The 23,547-nt window shown below is 37.3% G+C and overlaps 2 protein-coding genes across 2 annotated transcripts; both read right to left on the reverse strand.

Moving 5' to 3' along the window:
• Nucleotides 1-115: 115 nt before the first annotated feature.
• Nucleotides 116-14,061, reverse strand: LOC132843062 (polymeric immunoglobulin receptor-like). Its single transcript, XM_060866133.1, is given in 10 exon segments — nt 116-180; nt 717-1,013; nt 1,115-1,429; nt 1,617-1,695; nt 2,841-2,888; nt 2,947-3,008; nt 5,304-5,609; nt 5,687-6,001; nt 13,374-13,679; nt 13,758-14,061. Coding segments are annotated over 10 exon segments (2,073 nt in total). The 3' UTR covers nt 116-139.
• A 4,032-nt stretch (nt 14,062-18,093) lies between these two features.
• LOC132844825 (transmembrane domain-containing protein TMIGD3-like) lies at nt 18,094-19,325 on the reverse strand. Its single transcript, XM_060868656.1, has 3 exons — nt 19,014-19,325; nt 18,630-18,935; nt 18,094-18,158 (listed from the first exon to the last, which is right to left on the reverse strand). Exons 1-3 carry the CDS (start codon nt 19,315-19,317, stop codon nt 18,118-18,120), a joined length of 651 nt encoding a protein of 216 aa, XP_060724639.1. The 5' UTR covers nt 19,318-19,325; the 3' UTR covers nt 18,094-18,117.
• Between the last annotated feature and the right edge of the window lie 4,222 nt (nt 19,326-23,547).

Genomic DNA, 23,547 nt, shown 5'->3' on the forward strand with positions numbered 1-23,547 from the left:
AAGTACATGGTTCACTGTATGTGTGTGTATGTACGTACGTAAAGCAACAAATTTACATATCTATAAAACTGCAGAGAAAAACATCATGGTCTAAAGTGTTCAGCATTTTCTGCCTGAGAGAATAAAGGTGTTTTAGCACTTACGTGGTTTCATCACTGCTTGGGACAAAATTCACAAACACTGTGGGTGAGAAATAACTCACATTAGAAACATGTGTTAAGATGAACTGACACACTAATTTTATTCCATATATGTACATCTGATGTTACCTGAATTGTGCTTTGAGTCAGATCGGTTTAAAACATAGAAGAAAAAAGTTTGATCACCTGAATTTTTTTCTTCATTCATATACATTAGCTCATGGTGACTGCAGACCCTTCTCTTTTTAAATATACAGATATAAAATGATATGCATTTTAAGTGGTGTTTAGAGGAAAACACCAGGCCTAAAAAAATGGAGCTTTCCTACTTACGTGTATGCATTGTCTTGGTTAGTGGTTGTAGTCACTGCTGTAGACTCTGCTGTAGTCACTGTTGTAGTCTTTGCTGTAGACACTGCTGTAGACTCTGCTGTAGACTTTGTTGTAGACTCTGTTGTAGACTCTGCTGTAGACACTGTTGTAGTCTTTCTAGTAGTGACTGTTGTCAAAACAAAGGAAAATAATCAGTGTGATTTCTCTCTCATCATCTGTTAAAGTGGATCAGTGTGATAATACCTGGAGGTGGATCACTGACACTGATGTGAACAGGAACCTGCAGATCTCCTGCACTGCACCAGTACCATCCAGCATCACTCTTCTTCAGTTCACTCATCCTCACACTGAAGGATCTTTTACCATCATCCCTGAGCTGCACTGCAGAATACCAGAATCTTTGAATGTAGCATTGTTCATCTTTGAATCTGCACCACTGCTTCTGTGTATTCTGATACTCAGCACTGTAGAGACACTGGACTGTGACTGTGCCTCCTTCCTCACCTCTCACTCTGCTCTCCCTCACTGACAGATCAGGATCTAAGCACAAATAATGTATATTGTCAATTATGTATGATTCATTTTAGCAACACAATATTACTGATAAATTCACTAATATTATCCAGATAGCAGTTTAATACCTGATTTCACTGTGATGTAAAGAGCTTCGCTACCATCTGATGATCCGTCTATCTCTACACCACACCAGTACCATCCAGTGTCTGTTGTCTGGTGATGATCCAGAGTCACAATAAAGAAACTCTCAGCTCGGTAATCAATAACTTTAACTTTCCAATTTCCATGATAGGTATACGCCTGAATTTCGCAAGTTAAGAAATATCTACCATAGCACCAGTATTTCTTATATTGTTTATATTCACTATTATAATGACATGGGATGGTGAAGGATGATCCAGGTTTAAGACTAAAGTACCTCTGTGACTGAACGACAACAACTGCATACAGAATAGAAAAACACTGCAATTACTCAGAGACAATAAAATATCGATACTTGACAATATGTTACATTGCATATGCAAGACTGCATGAGAAATGAACTTACCGGAAATGATGAGAATAAAAATAAAAAAGCAGCTCATGTTGATTTGTTCTGATGTTGAATCAGATGTAAGGGTTTCTTACGTCCTGCTTCTCTGTGAAGTTGGTACTGTGTCTGTAGCGGCTCAAGCCGTTCGTCTTCCTGCTCATCACACGGTGTGCGCTAAAAGCAGTGTGAAGAGAAGAAGGCTGACAAAGGAACACATTTTTATAGCTGTTATAACTGAGACAGACTTCACTGCATACCTTGTAGTGCAGGCACATGGTATACTATTCTTAATAAATCTTTTCTACTTTTATTAATTCATGTTACTTTAAGCTAAGTTTTGCACCACAGTGTCAGTAATTGATAAGATCATATGTTTATTACATTGTTCATAAATAATTTATCTGAATTCCTCCTACTGTATATTGTTATAAAACATGTTGCTGTGAGACGTCCAGCCCTGTGAAAAGCTCTGTGAAATTTCTCTTTAAAATGAACCACTGTTGAACTCACAGGACTCGATATGTTTGTGTCTTTGTCAGTATTTCTAGTCATATATGAGGAACCTGGAAGGACCAGTTTTTTTTAATGGCCTGCCTCATTGTGCCCACAAAGGCCTCATTGTTCCAATCATGAAACTTAGTCTTCTTTTTAATAATTTGTACTTATACAATATATAGAATTGGGGAAGAATTATGAACTAATTGTGAACAGAGAACAAACTTGATATGAATCTTGGTGTGATCAGTGGTGCAGTGCTAGAAGATAGGAGTAAGTGTGGTGCAGTGAGAGGTTAGAGGCTGCGGGTCTGATTTGAGGTTTGTAGACAAGCCTCAGTGTTCTAAATCTGAAGTGTGTGGCTACTGAATGCCAGTAGGGGGAAATCATAGCAATGGGGTGGTGTGGGAGAACATAGGAAGGTTTTAAACAAGTCCTGCAGCTGCATTCAGGTTCAGTTGTAGAGGTGGAATTGTGCTCAGAGGTCAGACCTGCAGGAGCGAGTTGCAGTAGTCCAGTGTCAACATATATCAAGGGACTGAACAAGCAACTGAGTGGCCTGACATTTATCATAGAGACAATTAACAAGTCAGAGAAAGGGAAACTTTTTTTGTACTAAACTTTATTGTAATCAACAACCAAATGTAATATTCCTTCACACAATGTTAATAGATGAATGCATGCATTTATGCTTTTTTTACAGAAAAGTTCCACTGACCAAGATAAGAGATTGTGCATGACTAGATAAATAGACAGACAGACAGACAGACAGACAGACAGACAGACAGACAGACAGAACCAGCTTCTTATATTCTCGATGTCACCAAGATCACGTCCTTCAGTTGTCTGCGATACAGAACATCTCTGGCTCTCTGAAACAGAAAACAGAAAACACACCAGGGGTCAATCACAGTGTGTATTACAGCTCACCAGGTTACACAGAACAATAAAGAGACGAGACATGAACATGCATCCGGTCATTGTGATCATATCTTAATAATAATTATATAAAAATCACTGATGAAATTTGATTGGTTGATGTCAGCCCTTTTCTAGAAGTATCCCAGTCATCATTACAAAGCTGCTTTTGAATTAGATCAATGATATAGTATGCAAAGTTTAAGGTTTTTATGTTTCTTGTTTGTTTTTTTCTTTTCCTCTGCAAATACAGTCAGCTATTAGGCTGTTAATCATGTAACTAAACTCTGTACATTACAGTTGTCTGAGTGCATTAGGCCTGTGGCTGCCATGTTTTGTTGTTATTGTTTGATTTCAGTTTTATAAATTAAATCTCAATGTATTTTGATTACTAATGAGTTTTTAGTCAGAATACAGCGAAAAATATTCTAGAACTTGTTCACAAAATTCTTATACATCTTTTTGCAAATTATGTTGAAATTGAAGTTGGGAAACTTAATAGTCTGGCTTGCAGTTTGGATTGATTGAAAAATCATCAGAAAAAATAGTTTGACCTCAACATGCCACTTTGGTGCTTTGACCCATATAATAATGGAGATTATGGGCAAAGTATAGAAATATTAACAATAATAACAATTCATAACACCATCACCCAGCGTGTGTGTGTGTGTGTGTGTGTGTGTGTGTGTGTGTGTGTGTGTGTGTGTGTGTGTGTGTGTATGTATGTGTGTGTGTATATGTATGTGTGTATGTACAGTACGTATGTGTGTGTGTGTGTGTTTTTCCTTAAATTGTTCATCTTCTAATTTGAATCATCCCATGGTTTACTGTACTGGTTTAATGTACTGGTAGTGTCTTTGGTTATAAGTCATCCAAAGTACATTTTTGCTTACATCTTATGGTACATTTATTTTAATGTTTACCTTTTTTATTTATTTACATATTTATTTAATAAAATATTCAGCTTCTACACTTCAGGCATCAGCTGATGTCTGAGACAGTGGAGACGCATAATAGGATATAGGAAGCTTAAAGACTGTTGTTTTGTGGGTTGTAATGATTTTTTTTAATAGCAAAGCTGTATTATTTATTCGTAAAAAATCAAAAAGAAAGAAAGAAAACCTCAATCAAATAAAACAAACTCTGATTTCATTACACTTTAATAAAGAAGTACTCTTACAGTAAACATAGTCTTTTTGGCAGACTCCGTTATCCAGAGTCACTTATACTATACATCTGAGCACCTGATTGTTAACAGCCTTTCTCACAGGCCCAGTAGTGGCAGCCTGTTATTGGTGCTGGGATTTGAACTCACAACCTTCCAAGCAGTAGTTCCACTACCCTCACAAACTGTCAGCTTAAGTACTGTAACCAGACTACATGTAGTTATTTACTTCACATGTTCTTTTGTGTTCTTTTTTGCAAAATAATTATTTATTATTAGTGATCTAATAATTCTATGTATGAATAAATTCTACACATTCGGTTGCAAGGGTGTAAAATATCTCAGTACTTACAAATGATATGGATTGTTTATTGTGGGATATCCAGGCAGACCTGAATGGATTAAACATAAAGGAAACATAAGTGTTGGCATTTAAGCATAAAGTTTCAGTTTTATTTTGATGTTGATTTTTAATTCAGAGGAACAGGAACATTTCAACTTCATGAATGTTTACTGACATTATGGACTCTTTTAACTGACAAAAAGTTAAAAACCTTTCAGTAGAACCAGCCTGACTAGCAAGAACCAGCGTGACCAACAAATTCTAAAAAGGTTTGCTAGTATTAGCTGGTTTAGTTGGTCCTCTTACCTTGTCCTTTAGTCTTTTCAACAGTGGTTAACTGCTACTGTATCATGAGATGCTCCACTTAAGCAGTTTGTTAGTATTAAAAGCCCCTCTAAACCCATAACTGACCAACTAGAACCAAGCTGAATAAATAATACCATTCTGACAATCTAAGCTGGTCATCATGTCCAACTGGAACCAGCCGGAGGAGCTACAGTAGTAGCAGATTATCCATTTTGAGACCATTTTAAGTCCAAAACTGCCCAAAAATGGTTAAACATGATCAGCTAGAATCAGCCTCTATGTGTTCAAAACCTCTAAAAACCTTTATACCCCACTAAATAGAACCAGACCCCAAAGCACCACTACAACCACTAAACTAGAGCTTGATCAGCTAGAATTAGTCTGACCATCCAGACTGGTCAACAGGCTGGTTACTCCAATTCTAAGTGTCCAAAATCCCAATAAATACATGAAAAAATACAGACCAACCTTACTTGCCGAGACTGATGACAAATTAAAGACAGCCTTCTGGCATGAATCATTCCCAACCAATGTTTCATTAATCATATGTAATACCTGGAGCTTCACTACCGACACTGATGTGAACAGGAACCTGCAGATCTCCTGCACTGCACCAGTACCATCCAGCATCACTCTTCTTCAGTCCACTCATCCTCACATTGAAGGTTCCTCTCCCATCATCACTGATGTACACTGCTAGAGTCTGGGATGTTTCAGTCCCCACTGTGTTGCATTGTCCATCTTTAAATCTGCACCACTGCTTCTGTGTATTCTGATATGCAGCACTGTAGAGACACTGGACTGTGACGCTGCCTCCTTCCTCACCTCTCACTCTGCTCTCCCTCACTGACAGATCAGGATCTGAATAAATAGGCAGTAAATGAGTGGTGTAAGGGAATTTATAAAAATTATAATTCTGACTAATTTCGGTTTCTTACCTTGACTAACTGTCAGGTACAAATAATCACGGTCATCCGGCTGCCATTTATGCCCAATTTTTGCAGCACACCAACCCGTTCCAGACTCAGAGACAGAGTTCAATTCCACCGTTAGCAAATTCTGCTCTGGATGATCAATGACTGATGGATTTCCACTTGAGTTTGCAGAGGCTACGATACTGCAGGTAGGCCAATAGTCCCCTTTGCACCAGTATTTATAGTTTGCTTTGTACTTCTCATCATAAAGACATGGAATAGTGACAGATCCTCCTCTTTTTACAGCTACATTAGTGAGTGTCCTCATGCTCTCTACCTCTGCAAGCAAGCCACATTAGGAAGCAGTATAAGCGTTACTCAGACACTGAATCAGGACGATCAGAACATTCAGGAATCACTGTGTCACTACTGAGGTACATTTAATCTACCAGTGATGAAAGCTGTTAACAGCCACTGCTCCATGAAAGGAAATAAACAACAAGAGCTTCTTTAACCCTTTAGAAAATGAAGGATACCCAGGCAGTATATGAGAATGATAGAGTTTTAGTCTTACCTGATATACAGAGGAAAAACCCAAGGAGAGTTACAGAACCACATAGTGAGTAAAAGCTCATGTTTCTCTAAGAGACTTGTATGACAAATACTCTTCCTACTTGTGGCTGACGTTAATTTGTACTAGCTGACTTCCTTTTTTTCTTTTTTATCTCATACAGTTACACCTAAAAAAGGCACAAATCATTTTTATGTAATTATCATTTAATGTTTTAATTGAGGCATGTTTTTAAATTTCATTCAACAAATAATAAAAGTCAGTGTTGAACAGGCCACAGGCAATAAGTGCAAGAAAAAAATACAGTAGACTCATGAAGAAACTTTGCCAGCTATTGACACCAAACATTAAGATTATAAATCATTACTTGTAAACTTTAAACCTTCTATAAGCGCAAACTGGTCACATGATCACATTTTTACACAGAGACCCCACATCACCACAGGGAATCATTTGCACTTGTTATGTGACTGATATCACAGTTTCTGAAATGCTTTCTAGGTTATATGGTTACACAACCAAGTTATAACTGTAAAAAGAGCTCTTAAAAATTGCCACACTCTACTGCATTCAGCACAAAACCTCAGAAACCGGTCATTTTTAACCTAGATGACATTCTAATCTTCTTACCTACTCTGGAGACCCATGTTATCCATGTCCACAAAGTTCTACAATGACACTTACAGAACGAGCTATTTGTAAAAGGGGAAAATGTGAATTTCACCAAATCACAACTTTTTCCTGGGGTATATAATTAATGGCCAAGGTGTGAAGATGGACCACAGAAAAGTAAGCGCTGTGACCCATTGGCCAACTCCAACCAGCATCAAATAGTTGCAAAGATTCCTCAGCTTTGCAAATTCTTCAAACTGCACTGGTCAGAGTCTGCACAGGCCTTTGACAACCTCAAGCGTAGTTTCCCCACTGACCCTATTCTATGACACCCAGACCCCAACCTACCGTTCTTCATGGAGGTCGATGCCTCCTGCTATGGGATTGGGGCCGTACTATTCCTGTGCCATGGGACCCCAGCCAAGCTCCACCAATGCACATTCTTTTCAAGAAAGCTTACTCTGGCCAAAGCCAACTATGATTTGGATCATGTGGATAGAAATTTTAGGAGTGGAGTAACTGCCATACCATGTGTAACTGCCATACAACGTGTACATGGTTATCCTTATGTGACAATCTCATCCAATACAATAAAGAAACAAAGTGAAATTAATGCAGCAAAAAGAGAGAAACGATTAAAAGACAGAGAGAGATTAAGAGACAGAAAGCAAAGAAAAAGGAAGCTGTGGAAAAACTAAAAGAAATGGGGAAATTGTTATATGACATAAATAAATTAAATATATCTGATTAAAACTATAAAGAAGAAGATCCAGAAGGAAGCTGATTCAACCCAAAGAGGAACAGACATTGTACCTAGACAGTTGGATCAAGACCCATCATCTTGCTGAAAGAAGATTATAGAATTGTTATAATTTTTCTTTTTCATTTTATAGAATGATACGTTTCCTTTACCTTTTATATGAATTTATGTAACCATTTTGTGATTAAGAAATGATATAACGGTCAATAGCATGTTTAAATATTAAGACAGAGAGTAACAGTGAGAGCTAATAAGGAAATCACAAGGCACAGCCGTGCACCTGAGGAGACTTCTCAGGATGTTTTGCACAAGCATGAGATCATGAGAGACCTGACAGGATGCTGACAGAAGCAGAATGACCGTTATGAGATCATACTAATAAATAGTATAAATAGGGTTTTAGAACCAGTTATTGGTGTGCGTTCACCTTGAGGCAAGTTCATTGTGCTATACTTTGTTATTGCTTATAGAAGGTGCATCAGGAGAACAAACCCAAGCTTACACTTGGAGAGTGTTTCCTGGTTTGTTTTATCTTTGCATTTTACTTATTGCTACTTACGCTAGAATTGTTTGACTATTTGAAGGAGATTTTGTAATTTTCTTTTCTTTTACTTTACATATATTACACACATCTATTTGTATTATACTACTTTTAATAAAAACAAGGCCTCCCATTGTGAGGATCCTGAAAAGACAAAAAGGTCTAAGTCTGACTCCTTCATCTAAAGATTCAATCAATAGATTAGGTAGAAGAACTTGAAGATGATCCTTTGTTAGAAGACAGAGGGACTATGAAGGACACCTGTGTTCAAGGTAAGACCAACTCTGATAAGTTGATCTTGTGTTTTCAAAACTAACCCGTGCAAACTAGGACACATCCTTTAGTGGGAGGGTGGAAGGGTTTCCTACACACTCCGAAAACATGTGTTACTAAAGGACACATATGTCAGTATAATTACTTCAATCACCAGGAATTAGGTTCTATTAAGGAGACTTTGGAGGAACGGAGTCACTGGGGCTTGGTCCTAGTCATAAATACCCCATAGTGTGGCACATCATAGAAAAAATTCAAAGAGCACAACAAAACTAACCTCGTCCACCCGAATGCTCGTCAACATTACAGTATGTTCCCACAAGTTCTGCATCATCCTGCACATGGATTTTTACGCTTTTACCATCCATAAATATGTGGTGTGATTTTAGGTTTCATATTGGTTTAGGAGCCAGTTTAACAAACACAGTGCTACAATACAGTCAGAATCTAATCCATTCAGATTGTAATCAGATACCAGCACAGTTTATCAGAATGTCCATGCTGCTTGTGCGCCATTATCTTGAATTATTTCCTTAATTATATTTTCTACCGCTTATCCGAACTACCTCAGGTCACGGGGAGAAATGTTACAGTTACAGTAGTAATGTGTCTTATGTCTTATTGCAGTGCCTTTAGTACCTTTTAGCACTTTTAATGAACTTTCATCACCACAATTTCTCATCAGTGTTGTGCCTATCTCAGGCGTAATTGGGCATCAAGGCAGGATACACCCTGGACGGAGTGCCAACCCATCGCAGGGCACACACACACACTCTCATTCGCTGCATAATAATAGCATGCTTTAATTTAAAATCAGAAGATATTTTTCCTACAGGTTTTTACTCATTAAGCTTTGTGGGTTCTGCAGTGTGTTATGTTGTACACTAATGTTGTATTTAAGGACTGTAGACCATGTGAACAGAAATGATAAGAGCTAATGTAAAAGGATTTTGAGTTAAAATATAATGAAATAAAAACATGAAATATAAACACTTTAAATACATTTCAGATCAAGCAAAAGCCTAAAAAAAAAAGCCTAAAAAAAAAAGATCCCTGAGGCTCCACAGCCAAACAGTAAGTCATCCTCTAAAGGGAATAAACACAATTGCTGTGTGAAAAGTTTGTAATTTTACTTTACATATTTGAGTGGGTTCAGTATAAATTTTTAATCACAAACCTCTTACTGGTAAACCTCATAGCTGTAGAGGGTCTCATTAGTGACATCATTTGGAGAAACCTAGAACAGGATATGAATAAAGTCCCTAACAGTTTAGTGAGTAAAGTGTTTATTATGGATTTATACACTTAGATCTGTAGCTTGGACTGAACTGGAACAGACTCCATTTAACAGAGTTTACAGAGCTGTAGGTCACATCCTGCTTATTATAGTAATACTAATACTACTACTACTACTACTACTAATAATAATAATAATAATAATAATAATAATAATAATAATAATAATAATAATAATAATAATAATGTAGACTTCCACCAGTGGATTGCCATCTTTACCTTTGGCTTGCTTTTAGCCACAGTGCTGTATGTAATGGAGTCTTCATCTGTAAACGTGGCCTGTTTTTTACTCTAAATCACACACACACACACACACACACACACACACACACACACACACACACACAAAGATTTGTTTTAAATTATTATAATTATAATTCCAAGTTTTATTGTTACTACATGAAGTGAAATTTAGAGATTCTTGTTTAGGACAAAATAAATCACAGAAATGCTTCATACACTTTAAACAGACTTTATGAGACATTTCATCATCAGAGTATAAATACAGAAACTAATATGAAACACAGAACAGGTGAAGACAATAGGATAACATTGGACCAATGGATTGCCAGCTTTACCTTTGGTTTAGCTGTAGCCACAGTGCTGTATATAATCGAGTCTTCAGCAGAACAAGTGGGCTTATTCTTAACCTAAACCACCAAGAACAACAAGAACAACAAGAATAATCATCATTATTATCATTTAAATGCAGAATTGTACCAATGTATTGATCTTACCTTTGGCTTAGAAACAGCCACTGTGCTGTATACAATGGAGTCTTCATCAGTGTTCGCCTGTTTCTCACACACACACACACACACACACACACACACACACACACACACACACACACACACACACATCAGTGTTTGTAATTATAATTTTATAATGTTATTTATAATTTTATAATGCTATTTATAATGTATTAATTACATTAATGTATAAATTAATACAGTTTATTAATTCTATGATTCACATTAATGTAACTGTAATCTGAAGTCACTTAACCAAAATAATAATAATATAATAATAATAAAATTTTATTTATTTATCATTTTTAATTTGATCTTTATTTAAAAAAAAAAAAACTGAAAAAATATGTAAAATGTTAAAACTGCCATCCCTCTGGGGAATGTTTTGGCCAGAGTTTTAAAAAATGTGAATGTTGTAATTTCTTCTTTCCTGTCTTGAAAAGGGATAGATAGACAGGTTGTAGGATCTCACAGCCTGAAAAGATTTTATTTACTGTTACGTAACAGCACTGATGAGAAATTGTGCTCATGAAAGTTCATTAAAAGTGCTAAAAAGGTACTAAAGGCAATGAAATAAGACATAAGACACAGTACTAACTGTGGGAACAGTGGTGTCATTGCTCCTCTCTCTGGTCCTGGTTTGATTCTCTAACTCTGGAATAGAGAATAAATAAATAAATAAAAATAAGTTTACACATAGTCAACTGAATTCAATATTTATTGAATTGTATTCAATTAAAACAACAAAAACAACAACAACAACAATAATAATAATAATAATAATAATAATACATTTGTGCCACTAGAGGGCACCAACACCTCACCTATTTACATTTAAATTCTTCCTAATCTTTACACTCATGTTCTGTGTACATCAGTGGAGCTCAAACTTTTTCTGCTTTCTTTGGTTGATTTTCAAGCCCCACCTTTCCTCCATCACCCCACGAAATGGTGATGAAATACTCCAAGTTAACAAGGTCTAATTTATTGAAATATCCAGTTCTAAATCAATAAAATCAAACATCATGAAGTTCCAAAACAGAATAAATAAAAGTGCAGTCGTGTTTCACTTTATGTTGAGTTAAAACACACATGGGTCTGGGTTTTGTCAGTGATTTTTGGTGTTTGTGGTTCATGTCACACATTTAGACACTAATGTTGTTATGCCCACTACATACACTACTGTCTCTCTATGTGAAGGTTTTTAAGATTGTTCTGTTGTAAATATCTTCCTGACATTAAACTGTCATTTTCTCACTATTTTTCCTTCGGTGCCTTAAATGATGTTTTACTTTAAATGCTTCAATGGCTTATTTGTTTTTTTCTGGTTGCTTTGAGTGTATGAACTTTATTATCAATAAAGAAAAGCATTAATGAAGATAGACACAAAACCCCTGCGCCCTGTCATGCCTTTATTCCCCACTAGGGGGCGATAATTAGAACCGCGGGACTACAGGGTTCAGAAAGCTCATAACCAGCAATCAACATTATCTCCAGAGGAAAAATACAAGTGATATTCATGACATTACACACAAATACAGTGTAAAGGCTCAGACTGTAATAACTGGTGAGTTCACAATCAGTGTATGTGACTTTCTTCCCCTCTGTTCTCCTGTTTTCTATTTGCCCACAGATTCTAGGTGTACTGTGTTTGACTCCTGACTGATTTATCTGACTGTCAAATCTGTGAATCTGTCCTCTGGTTGTATGAACACTGTATTATATTTGATTGTGTTGAATTTCTTGTTAATGAACCCCCAGTGAATGGATTTTCACATCTCAGACCTGTGCATTTGAAATAATAGAAGAAAGAGAACTAATTCAAAACTACAGACACACCACAGACACTTACCACATTTCTTTCTGAGCATACAGATGATGATGACCAGTATCACCAGTGGCAGAAGAAGGGCCACCAGGTACCAATGGTTCAGGGTCCAAACCAAACTATTGACAAACATTTGAAGCATTATTTAGCACAGACTGGCTGAATCAACTGCAGTGAAAATATTCATTAATTTAGTTCATCATTAATAATCATGCATTAATAATCCTTCATTCATCATCAGTAGTTAAATATACTATTGGCATGTTCTCTAGTTAGGCAGAAGTGGAAAGTATCAAACTATTACAACATTTACAAATATTTTAAACGTTCTACTTTAATAAAGTACTGTACCAAAGGTACATGTAGTTATTTTATTACTTTATACCTGTGGTGTAAATTGTCATAAAATATAAAATTATATTAGTAGAAAATTTTCTTTCCTAAATCTGGTACTCATTGATTTCATGTTTATTTACATAAGATCATGTGACATGAGAAAGTTTCAACAAGCAAGAAATGATCATGTAATGTTCACATGTTTGTCTTTGAATAAGGCTTCCAAATATTCTTCCAAATATGTAGATCTGATGTTACCTGAATTGTGCTTTGAGTCAGATCTGTTTAAAACAGAAAAAGAAAGTAAGTTTGGTCACTTGAAATATTTTTCCTTCACTCATATACATCAGCTCATGGTGATTGCCTCTCAGACTGATTTATAATGATATCCATTATTTTATGATGTTTATTTTTCACATCACTTACATCTTTGAAAAAGTTCATAAATATAAAGCATGTAAAACTGCAGAGGAAAACACCATGTCTAAATAACATGAAGCTTTCCTACTTACGTGTACATATTGTCTTGGTGAGCGGTTGTAGTCACTGTTGTAGTCACTGTTGTAGTCACTGTTGTAGTCACTGTTGTAGTCACTGTTGTAGTCACTGTTGTAGTCACTGTTGTAGTCACTGTTGTAGTCACTGTTGTAATATTTGATGTAGTGACTGTTAACAAAGGAAAATAATCAGTGTGATTTCTTTCTCATCATTTGTTAAAGTTGACCAGTGTATGTGATAATACCTGGAGGTGGATCACTGACACTGATGTGAACAGGAACCTGCAGATCTCCTGCACTGCACCAGTACCATCCAGCATCACTCTTCTTCAGTCCACTCATCCTCACACTGATGGTTCCTCTCCCATCATCACTGATGTACACTGTGGAAATCTGGAATGTTTCAGTCCTCACTGTGTTGCATTGTTCATCTTTAAATTTGCACCACTGCTTCTGTGTATACTGATACGCAGCACTGTAGAGACACTGGACTGTGACGCTGCCTCCTTCCTCACCTCTCACTCCGCTCTCCCTCACTGACAGATCAGGATCTGAATAAATAGGCAGTAAAGTGAGTGGTGCAAGGGAATCTATAACAATTATAATTCTGCTTCATTTCAGCTTCTTACCTTGACTAACTGTCAGGTATCAATAATCACAATCATCTGGCTGCCATTTATCCCCAATTTCTGCTGCACACCAACTCGTTCCAGACTCAGAGACAGAGTTCAGTTCCACTGTGAACAAATTCTGCTCTGGATGATCAATGACTGATGGATTTCCATTTGAGTTTGCATAGGCTACGATACTGCAGGTAGCCCAATGGTACCCTTTGCACCAGAATTTACTGTTTGCTTTGTTCTTCTCATCATAAAGACATGGAATAGTGACAGATCCTCCTCTTTTTACAGCTACATATTTCAGTGTCCTCATGCTCTCTACCTCTGCAAGCAAGCCACATTAGGAAGCAGTATTAGCGTTACTCAGACACTGAATCAGGACGATCAGAACATTCAGGAATCACTGTGTCACTACTGAGGTACATTTAATCTACCAGTGATGAAAGCTGTTAACAGCCACTGCTCCATGAAAGGAAATAAACAACAAGAGCTTCTTTAACCCTTTAGAAAATGAAGGATACCCAGACAGTATATGAAAATGATAGAGTTTTAGTCTTACCTGATATACAGAGGAAAAACCCAAGGAGAGTTACAGAACCACATAGTGAGTAAAAGCTCATGTTTCTCTAAGAGACTTGTATGACAAATACTCTTCCTACTTGTGGTTGACGTTAATTTGTACTAGCTAACTTCCTGTTTTTTTTTTTTATCTCATACTGTTACACCTTCTAAAAAAAGCACAAATAATTGAATATATTAATTGAGGACTCAGAAAGAAACTTTGCCAGCTATTGACACCAAATATTAAGATTATAAATCATTACTCGTCCACTTTTAACCTTCTATAAGCGCAGACTGGTCACATGATCACATTTTTACACAGAGACCCTGCACCATCACAGGGAATCATTTGCACTTGTTAAGTGACTGATGTCTCTGGATCACAGTTTCTGAAATGCATTATAGGTTATATGGTTTCACAACCAGGTTATAACTGTAAAAAGAGCTCTTAAAAATAGAGCACAACCTCAGAAAACGGTCATTTTAGCTGACATTGGAGCTCTTTTTCTCTATTTTCATTAAAATTATTAAACCCAGATGCTACCAGGAAGTTCATGAGGTTTCACACAATCACTCAACACAGAGACTTGAACCTGCAGTACATTTTATTTCTAATATTAAACCTCTGTTCATAGCAAGTTTTGATTGATTTATTCATTTGATTGTTTTATTCACACAAAACTACACAGTTTTTGTTTTGTTATATATAAAAGTAATAAAGCAGGAAAAACAGGCAGAAGGCAAGTTTTATTTTTTAAGGTGTTAAGTGCTAGTTTAAATTCCTCACTAAGTGACACAGCTGTTCAGACATCTACAGGAAGTTTAATGAGGAGCCAAAACAGAGAAGAGACGGTGGGATCAGTGGAGCAGTGCTAGAAGATTAGAGTGAGTGAGGTGTAGTGAGGGGTGTGATAGAGGCTACTGGTCTGTTTTTGGCTCTGTATGAAAGCCTCAGTGTTTTATATTTGATGTCTGGAAGCCAGTATGGCGGAAAATAGCAATGTGGTGGTGTGGGAGAACATAGGAAGGTTTTAAACAAGTCCTGCAGCTGCATTCAGGATCAGTTGTAGAGGTGGAATGGTGCTCAGAGGCAGACCTGCAGGAGCGAGGTGCAGTAGTCCAGCTTCTTATATTCTCTATGTCACCAAGATCACGTCCTTCAGTTGTCTGTGATACAGAACATCTCTGGCTCTCTGAAACAGAAAACACACCAGGGGTCAATCACAGTGTGTATTACAGCTCACCAGGTTACACAGAACAATAAAGAGACGAGACATGAACATGCATCTGTCATTGTGATCATATCTGAATGATAATTATGTGAAATTTCTTATATAATTTGATTGGTTGATGTCAGCCCTGTTCTAGAAATATCACAGCCATCATCATAAAGCTGCTTTTGGATAAGATCAATGATACAGTTTTTTAATTAATTCTCAATGTGTTTTGATTATTAGTGAGTTTTTAGTCAAAATACAGGAAAAAAATGTAATTACGAAAAAAATCATCAGAAAAAATAGTTTGACCTCAACATGCCACTTTGGTGCTTTGACCCATATAATAATGGAGATTATGGGCAAAGTATAGAAATATTAACAATAATAACAATCAACAACACCGTCATCCAGCCTGTGTGTGTGTATTTATTGGTGTGTTTGTCTGTGTTTATGTGTGTGTATGTGTGTGTGTATGCGTGTGTGTCTGTGTATGTACATGTGTGTGTATGTGTGTGTGTGTGTGGGTGGGTGTATGTGCGTGTGTGTGTGTGTTTGTATGTTTGTGTCTGTGTGTGTGTATGTGCATGCGTGTGTATGTGTGTGTTTGTATATGTGTGTGTCTGTGTGTGTGTGTATTTGAATGCGTGTGTATGTGTGTGAGTGAATGGGTGGGTGTGTGTGTCTGTGTATGCGTGTATGCCTGTGTGTGTGCATGTGTGTGTCTATGTATGTGTGCATGCGTGTGTATGTGCATGCATTTGTATGTGTGTGTCTGTCTGTGTATGCATGTGTGTCTGTATGTGTATATGCATGCGTTTGTATGTATGTGTGTGTATGGTTGTGTATGTCTATGTGTGTGTGTATGTGTGTGTCTGTGTGTGTCTGTGTGTTTGTGTATGTGCATGCGTGTGTGTATGCCTGTGTGTCTGTGTATGTGTATGTGCATGCATGTGTATGTGTGTGTGTCCATGTGTGTGTCTGTGTGTGTGTGCGCATGTGTGTGTATGTGTGTGTGGGTCTATGTACGTGTGTGTGCGTGTGTCTATGTGTGTCTGTGTGTGTATATTTATGGGTGCATGTGCATGTGTGTGTCTGTGTATGTACATGTGTGTGTGTGTGTGTGTGTGTGTGTGTGGGTGGGTGTATGTGCGTGTGTGTGGGTCTATGTGCATGTCTGTGTGTGCGTTTGTGTCTATGTGTGTCTGTGTGTACATTTATGGGTGTGTGTGTACTGTATGTGTGTCTGTGTATTTGCATGTTTGTGTATGTGCGTGTGTGTGTATGTGCCTGTGTGTGTAATAGCACTTATTAGCACCTATTTGTTGTATGCAGGGCTCTCAAGTCACTCATGTCTGTCTTTTGTCACACTCTCCTGTCACACATTGTATATCTCACACAGAACAACCACTGGAGCTGCGAGCATCACTTTGAGCACAGAGTAAGTCATGATCTCCTGTTTTAATGTTACAGCAAATTCACAACTTGTTTGACACAAACACTGACATATAAGTAGTCTAGGCCAGTGCTTCTCAAACTGGGGGCCCTGAGATGGTGCCAGGGGGCCCCGGCTTTATGACATTTTATAAAATGATGAATTTATCATAAATTCTCAGAAAAATAAGGCTACTAACCAACAGCACTACACTGTATAATTTGTTTTGTATGTTTTGTTTAATTCAAATATTAAGTTTTGGAATGTTTTATGTCATAAATTTTCTTTTGGGGGGGCAAGTAGGGATGCACTGTATACATGGGGGGCTGCACGGCAAAAACTTTTGAGAACCACTGGTCTAGGCCTAGTCATATTTCCGTTATCACCCGATGACTGACATTTTGTCACATTAAACATCTCTCTTCAAATAGGCTTAATAATTTTATTAACACTAAATAAATTAAAGTGTGTTGCATCTTCGATGTTAAAGGTCACTTTTAAAATCATGTTCTATTTGATATCCTGGCCATTGATGCATTAATCATTGCATCTGTCTTTAAAATATTTCAACTAAAAAGCAACTAAGCATTCTATCATTCGCCATGAGAGGAAAGACCCCTAAAAAGGCCAGGTTGCAGGATGCTGGCCCAGAGAAGGTGGTGAAAAGGGTAGGCCCATTGTTGTGTCTGGGTGGGGGGTTGGAGATGTCACTCTTGCCTGTCTTCAAAACTTGAGAGCCCTGTGTATGTATGTATATAAAAATAAATAAATAAATAAAAACTTTGAACACTGTTTTAGATTCATGGGATCTTAATAATGTAAGCTAGTGAACCAGAGTTAATGTATCCAATGATAGATACTTAAGCACTTTTGTACATCGCTCTGGATAAAGGCATCTGCCAAATTCTGTAAATGTAAATGTGTGTGTGTGTGTGTGTGTGTGTGTGTGTGTTTCCTTAATTTGTTCATCTTCTAATTTGAATCATTTCTCCAGTGACGTCTAGTCGCTTTACAGCACTGAAGTACATGGTTCACTGTATGTGTGTGTATGTACGTATGTAAAGCAACAAATTTACATATCTATAAAACTGCAGAGAAAAACATCATGGTCTAAAGTGTTCAGCATTTTCTGCCTGAGAGAATAAAGGTGTTTTAGCACTTACGTGGTTTCATCACCGCTGGGGACAAAATTCACAAACACTGTGGGTGAGAAATAACTCACCTTAGAAACATGTGTTAAGATGAACTGATGCACTAATTTTATTCCATATATGTACATCTGATGTTACCTGAATTGTGCTTTGTGTCAGATCTGTTTAAAACTTAAAAGAAAAAAGTTTGATCACCTGAATTTTTATTTTGTTCATTCATATACATTAGCTCATGGTGATTGCAGACCCTTCTCTTTTTAAATATACAGATTTAAAATGATATGCATTTTAAGTGGTGTTTAGAGGAAAACACCAGGCCTACAAAAATGGAGCTTTCCTACTTACGTGTATGCATTGTCTTTGTTAGTGGTTTTAGTCACTGCTGTAGACTCTGCTGTAGTCACTGTTGTAGACTTTGTTGTAGTCTTTCTAGTAGTGACTGTTGTCAATACAAAGGAAAATAATCAGTGTGATTTCTCTCTCATCATTTGTTAAAGTTGATCAGTGTATATGATAATACCTGGAGGTGGATCACTGACACTGATGTGAACAGGAACCTGCAGATCTCCTGCACTGCACCAGTACCATCCAGCATCACTCTTCTTCAGTCTTCTCATGGTCACACTGAAGGATCTTCTCCCATCATCACTGATGTACACTGCTGAATTCTGGGATGTTTCAGTCCTCACTGTGTTGCATTGTTCATCTTTTAATCTGCACCACTGCTTCTGTGTATTCTGATACTCAGCACTGTAGAGACAATGGACTGTGACGCTGCCTCCTTCCTCACCTCTCACTCTGCTCTCCCTCACTGACAGATCAGGATCTGAATAAATAGGCAGTAAAGTGAGTGGTGCAAGGGAATCTATAACAATTATAATTCTGCTTCATTTCAGTTTCTTACCTTGACTAACTCTCAGGTACCAATAATCACGGTCATCCGGCTGCCATTTATCCCCAATTTCTGCTGCACACCAACTCGTTCCAGACTCAGAGACAGAGTTCAGTTCCACCGTGAACAAATTCTGCTCTGGATGATCAATGACTGATGGATTTCCATTTGAGTTTGCATAGGCTACGATACTGCAGGTAGCCAAGTAGTACCCTTTGCACCAGAATTTACTGTTTGCTTTGTACTTCTCATCATAAAGACATGGAATAGTGACAGATCCTCCTCTTTTTACAGCTACATTTTTCAGTGTCCTCATGCTCTCTACCTCTGCAAGCAAGCCACATTAGGAAGCAGTATTAGCGTTACTCAGACACTGAATCAGGACAATCAGAACATTCAGGAATCACTGTGTCACTACTGAGGTACATTTAATCTACCAGTGATGAAAGCTGTTAACAGCCACTGCTCCATGAAAGGAAATAAACAACAAGAGCTTCTTTAACAATTTAGAAAATGAAGGATACCCAGACAGTATATGAGAATGATAGAGTTTTAGTCTTACCTGATATACAGAGGAAAAACCCAAGGAGAGTTACAGAACCACATAGTGAGTAAAAGCTCATGTTTCTCTAAGAGACTTGCATGACAAATACTCTTCCTACTTGTGGTTGACGTTAATTTGTACTAGCTGACTTCCTGTTTTTTCTTTTTTTATCTCATACTGTTACACTCTCTAAAAAAGGCACAAATAATTGAATGTATTAATTGAGGTACATTTTTAAATTAAAGTCAGTGTTGAACAAGTCACAGGCAATAATTGCAAGAAAAAACAGACTCAGAAAGAAACTTTGCCAGCTATTGACACCAAATATTAAGATTATAAATCATTACTTGTCCACTTTAAACCTTCTATAAGCGCAGACTGGTCACATGATCACATTTTTACACAGAGACCCTGCACCATCACAGGGAATCATTTGCACTTGTCAAGTGTCTGATGTCTCTGGATCAAAGTTTCTGAAATGCATTATAGGTTATATGGTAACACAACCAGGTTATAACTGTAAAAAGAGCTCTTAAAAATTGCAGCACTCTACTGCACTAAGAGCAAAACCTCAGAAATCCATCATTGGATGCCGACATTGGTGCTTTGTTTCTCTATTTTCATTAAAATTATTAAACCCAGATGCTACCAGGAAGTTCATGAGGTTTCACACAATCACTCAACACAGAGACTTGAACCTGCAGTACATTTTATTTCTAATATTAAACCTCTGTTCATAGCAAGTTTTGATTAATTTATTCATCTGATTGTTTTATTCATACAAAAGTACACAGTTTTTGTTTTGTTATTTATAAAAGTAATAAAGCAGGAAAAACAGGCAGAAGGCAAGTTTTATTTTTTAAGATGTTAAGTGCTAGTTTAAATTCCTCACTAAGTGACACAGCTGTTCAGACATCTACAGGAAGTTTAATGAGGAGCCAAAACAGAGAAGAGACGGTGGGATCAGTGGAGCAGTGCTAGAAGATCAGAGGGAGTGAGGTGTAGTGAGGGGTGTGATAGAGGCTACTGGTCTGTTTTTGGCTCTGTATGCAAGCCTCAGTGTTTTATATTTGATGTATGGAAGCCAGTATGGGGGAAAATAGCAATGTGGTGGTTTGGGAGAACATAGGAAGGTTTTAAACAAGTCCTGCAGCTGCATTCAGGATCAGTTGTAGAGGTGGAATGGTGCTCAGAGGCAGACCTGCAGGAGCGAGGTGCAGTAGTCCAGCGTCTTATATTCTCTATGTCACCAAGATCACGTCCTTCAGTTGTCTGCGATACAGAAAGACTCTGGCTCTCTGAAACAGAAAACACACCAGGGGTCAATCACAGTGTGCATTGTGATCATATTTGAATGATAATTATGTGAAATGTCTTATATAATTTGATTGGTTGATGTCAGCCCTGTTCTAGAAATATCACAGCCATCATCATAAAGCTGCTTTTGGATAAGATCAATGATACAGTTTTTTAATTAATTCTCAATGTGTATTGATTATTAGTGAGTTTTTAGTCAAAATACAGGAAAAAAAATGTGTGTGTGTCTGTGTGTATCTGTATGTTTGTGTATCTGTATGTGTGTGCATGTGTATGTGTCTATGTGTGTCTGTGTGTATGTTTATCCGTGTGTCTGTGTGTGTATGTGTGTGTGAATGGGTGTGTGTGTGTGTATGTATGCCTGTGTGTGTGTATGTGTCTGTGTGTGTCTGTGCATGTGTTTGTGTGTGTGCATGCATGTGTAAGTGCATGCGTGTGTATTTGTCTGTGTGTGTCTATATGTGTGTGTGCGTGTTTGTGTATGTGCATGCGTGTGTATATGTGTGTGTGCATGCGTGTGTCTGTGTATTTGCATGCGTGTGTATCTGTGTGTTTATGTGTAATAGCACTTCCTTTCCTGTTTGTTGCAGGTCTATCAAGTGTCACTCATTTGGGTCTTTTGTCACGCTCTCCCGCCACACATCCCACCACACATTTACAGTCCCTTCTTAATGTTAATAATACAAGTCGTAATCTGCGCTCTAGCCGATTCTTTCATTTCCTAAAGTCCGTACGTCCTTTGGTCGATGCTCTTTTCAGTTTTCTGCTGCATATGATTGGAATCATCTGCAACTAACTCTTAAGCTTAGTTCATTTATATCGCTTTCTCCCTTTAAATACTCAATTCAGTCACTAACTCAAGATCACTGTTCTTGTTTTTATTTTTTTGCTTGTTTTTACATTTCACTGTTTATAGCTGTGTTTGTGTATTGTATTTGTTTTTATGTTGACTCTTTGTCAGGTCATCATTGTAAATGAGAACTGGTTCATGAAAACATCAAATTTCTTACGCAGAAAAAACTTTTTGGCCATTTATCATATATTTAATAAGCCGCAGCACCCAAAATGTATCTGTCCGCACCGCTGTCTCTATGGAACCGGGCAGGAATCAAGCACGTCTCCCCTGGAGTTCTTAGTCGAGCCTGACACTTATCAGCCAATCAAAAAATAGCACTATCTGGGTAAGATTTAACGCAACAACCAATAAAAAAAAACAGAGAGGGTATTTTTGATGGTCGGTTTGAATAAAACACTCTTGCCTGTCTTCAAAACTTGAGAGACCTGTTGTTGTATGTATGTATATAAAATAAAAAATAAAAAAAACCTTTGTGTGTCTGTGTGTGCATGGGCGTAAATTTCATTGGGGGGGGGTCAATAAATATAAAATTTCTCATGAGCAATTTTTGAAGGGGGACACAAATAATACAGTCAAATTGTACTTATAAAGATATGTCCCCATAGTGAAAAACTTTGCTTTTATCATTATTATTGTAGCATGGAGACTGCGTCATTATGGTTATTTTCAAAGTTTTTTCTCAGGTTCAAATTTTTCTTTTCTCCCTTGTTCTAGATATATGCGTGTGAGATGCTGATGTGTCAATACTTGTCCTCAACCTCGATCAGAAGGTTACAAGATGATGCAATAATGGATTGTCCACGACATATATAGCTCAAATTCTCCGATTTATTCTAGCAAATCCACTTGAATCATGTTCAGTTTCCATTTGGGTTGGTGTGAGTGCATATGTATGTTTGTATGTGGTTTCTGAAATAAAACAAATAATAAATACACTTAACAGGAATTTACAAGTGGTATAATAAAGTTTACATTTAGACTAAGGCAACAAAAAGTGAAATAGAACATATGCAGTAAAGAGTAAATTATTCACAATTAGCCACTATATGGCGCTATTACCCCAGCAATAATTTTAACATCTAACAGAGATAATCGCAATAAATCCGATTAAACTTTATAAATAACGTATGTGTGTCTAAATTCTAATATCTTAGCTTAACAACAAACATAGACAAAGAATTAAATATTTTGCTAATAGTATGGGCTATTGCAACAACAAGCTAACCTTTAAACATGCTCATGCTATCATGACACGTGACCAAAAATTATTACACACATAAACGTGATGCTCACAATTATCAATGCACATAAACAGTAGCATAAGGTATCTTAACCATTAATAAATGTCACTTACAGTCTCAAGGACGCACATATCAGAACAAACAATAATCTGCCTCATCCGTAGCGACTGAACTAATTAGAACCGGTCCGAACTTGTCTGTGAAGGTCTAAAACTCCGCCCACATAGTACGTCACCAACAAAACAGCAGGGTGTTTTATACTGCCGCCCCCTAATTTGTACAACAAATTAGAAATAAATAAAATTACACCTGCGACTAAAGGTTATATACCACTAATCGTTTGGTATCTCTGGGAGGACAATAAGTTTGGAAACAGGGCGCCTGTAGATGCTGTCCCCAATAGTTACTTCTGCCACTCTGACTGTTCCATTACTGCTAGGGAAAACTTGAGTTATCTTACCCACAAGCCAGTGGGATCGTGGCAACTGAGAGTCCATAACCATGACTACTTCTCCCACGGATAGGTTGGGTGTAGACTGTCTCCATTTAGGACGATGTTGTAGAGTTGGCAAGTAGTTCTGAATGAAC

Source organism: Tachysurus vachellii, chromosome 1 (genome assembly GCF_030014155.1).
Source record: "Tachysurus vachellii isolate PV-2020 chromosome 1, HZAU_Pvac_v1, whole genome shotgun sequence".
NCBI lineage: Eukaryota > Metazoa > Chordata > Actinopteri > Siluriformes > Bagridae > Tachysurus > Tachysurus vachellii.

Coding starts and splice junctions, on each gene's coding strand:
- LOC132844825 (XM_060868656.1), bottom strand. CDS start 19,317: ATGAGGACACTGAAAAATGTAGCTGTAAAAAGAGGAGGATCTGTCACT. Junction 18,936..19,013: donor GTACCTGAGAGTTAGTCAAG/GTAAGAAACTGA, acceptor CTATTTATTCAG/ATCCTGATCTGTCAGTGAGG. Junction 18,159..18,629: donor TGTCAGTGATCCACCTCCAG/GTATTATCATAT, acceptor TCTCACCCACAG/TGTTTGTGAATTTTGTCCCC.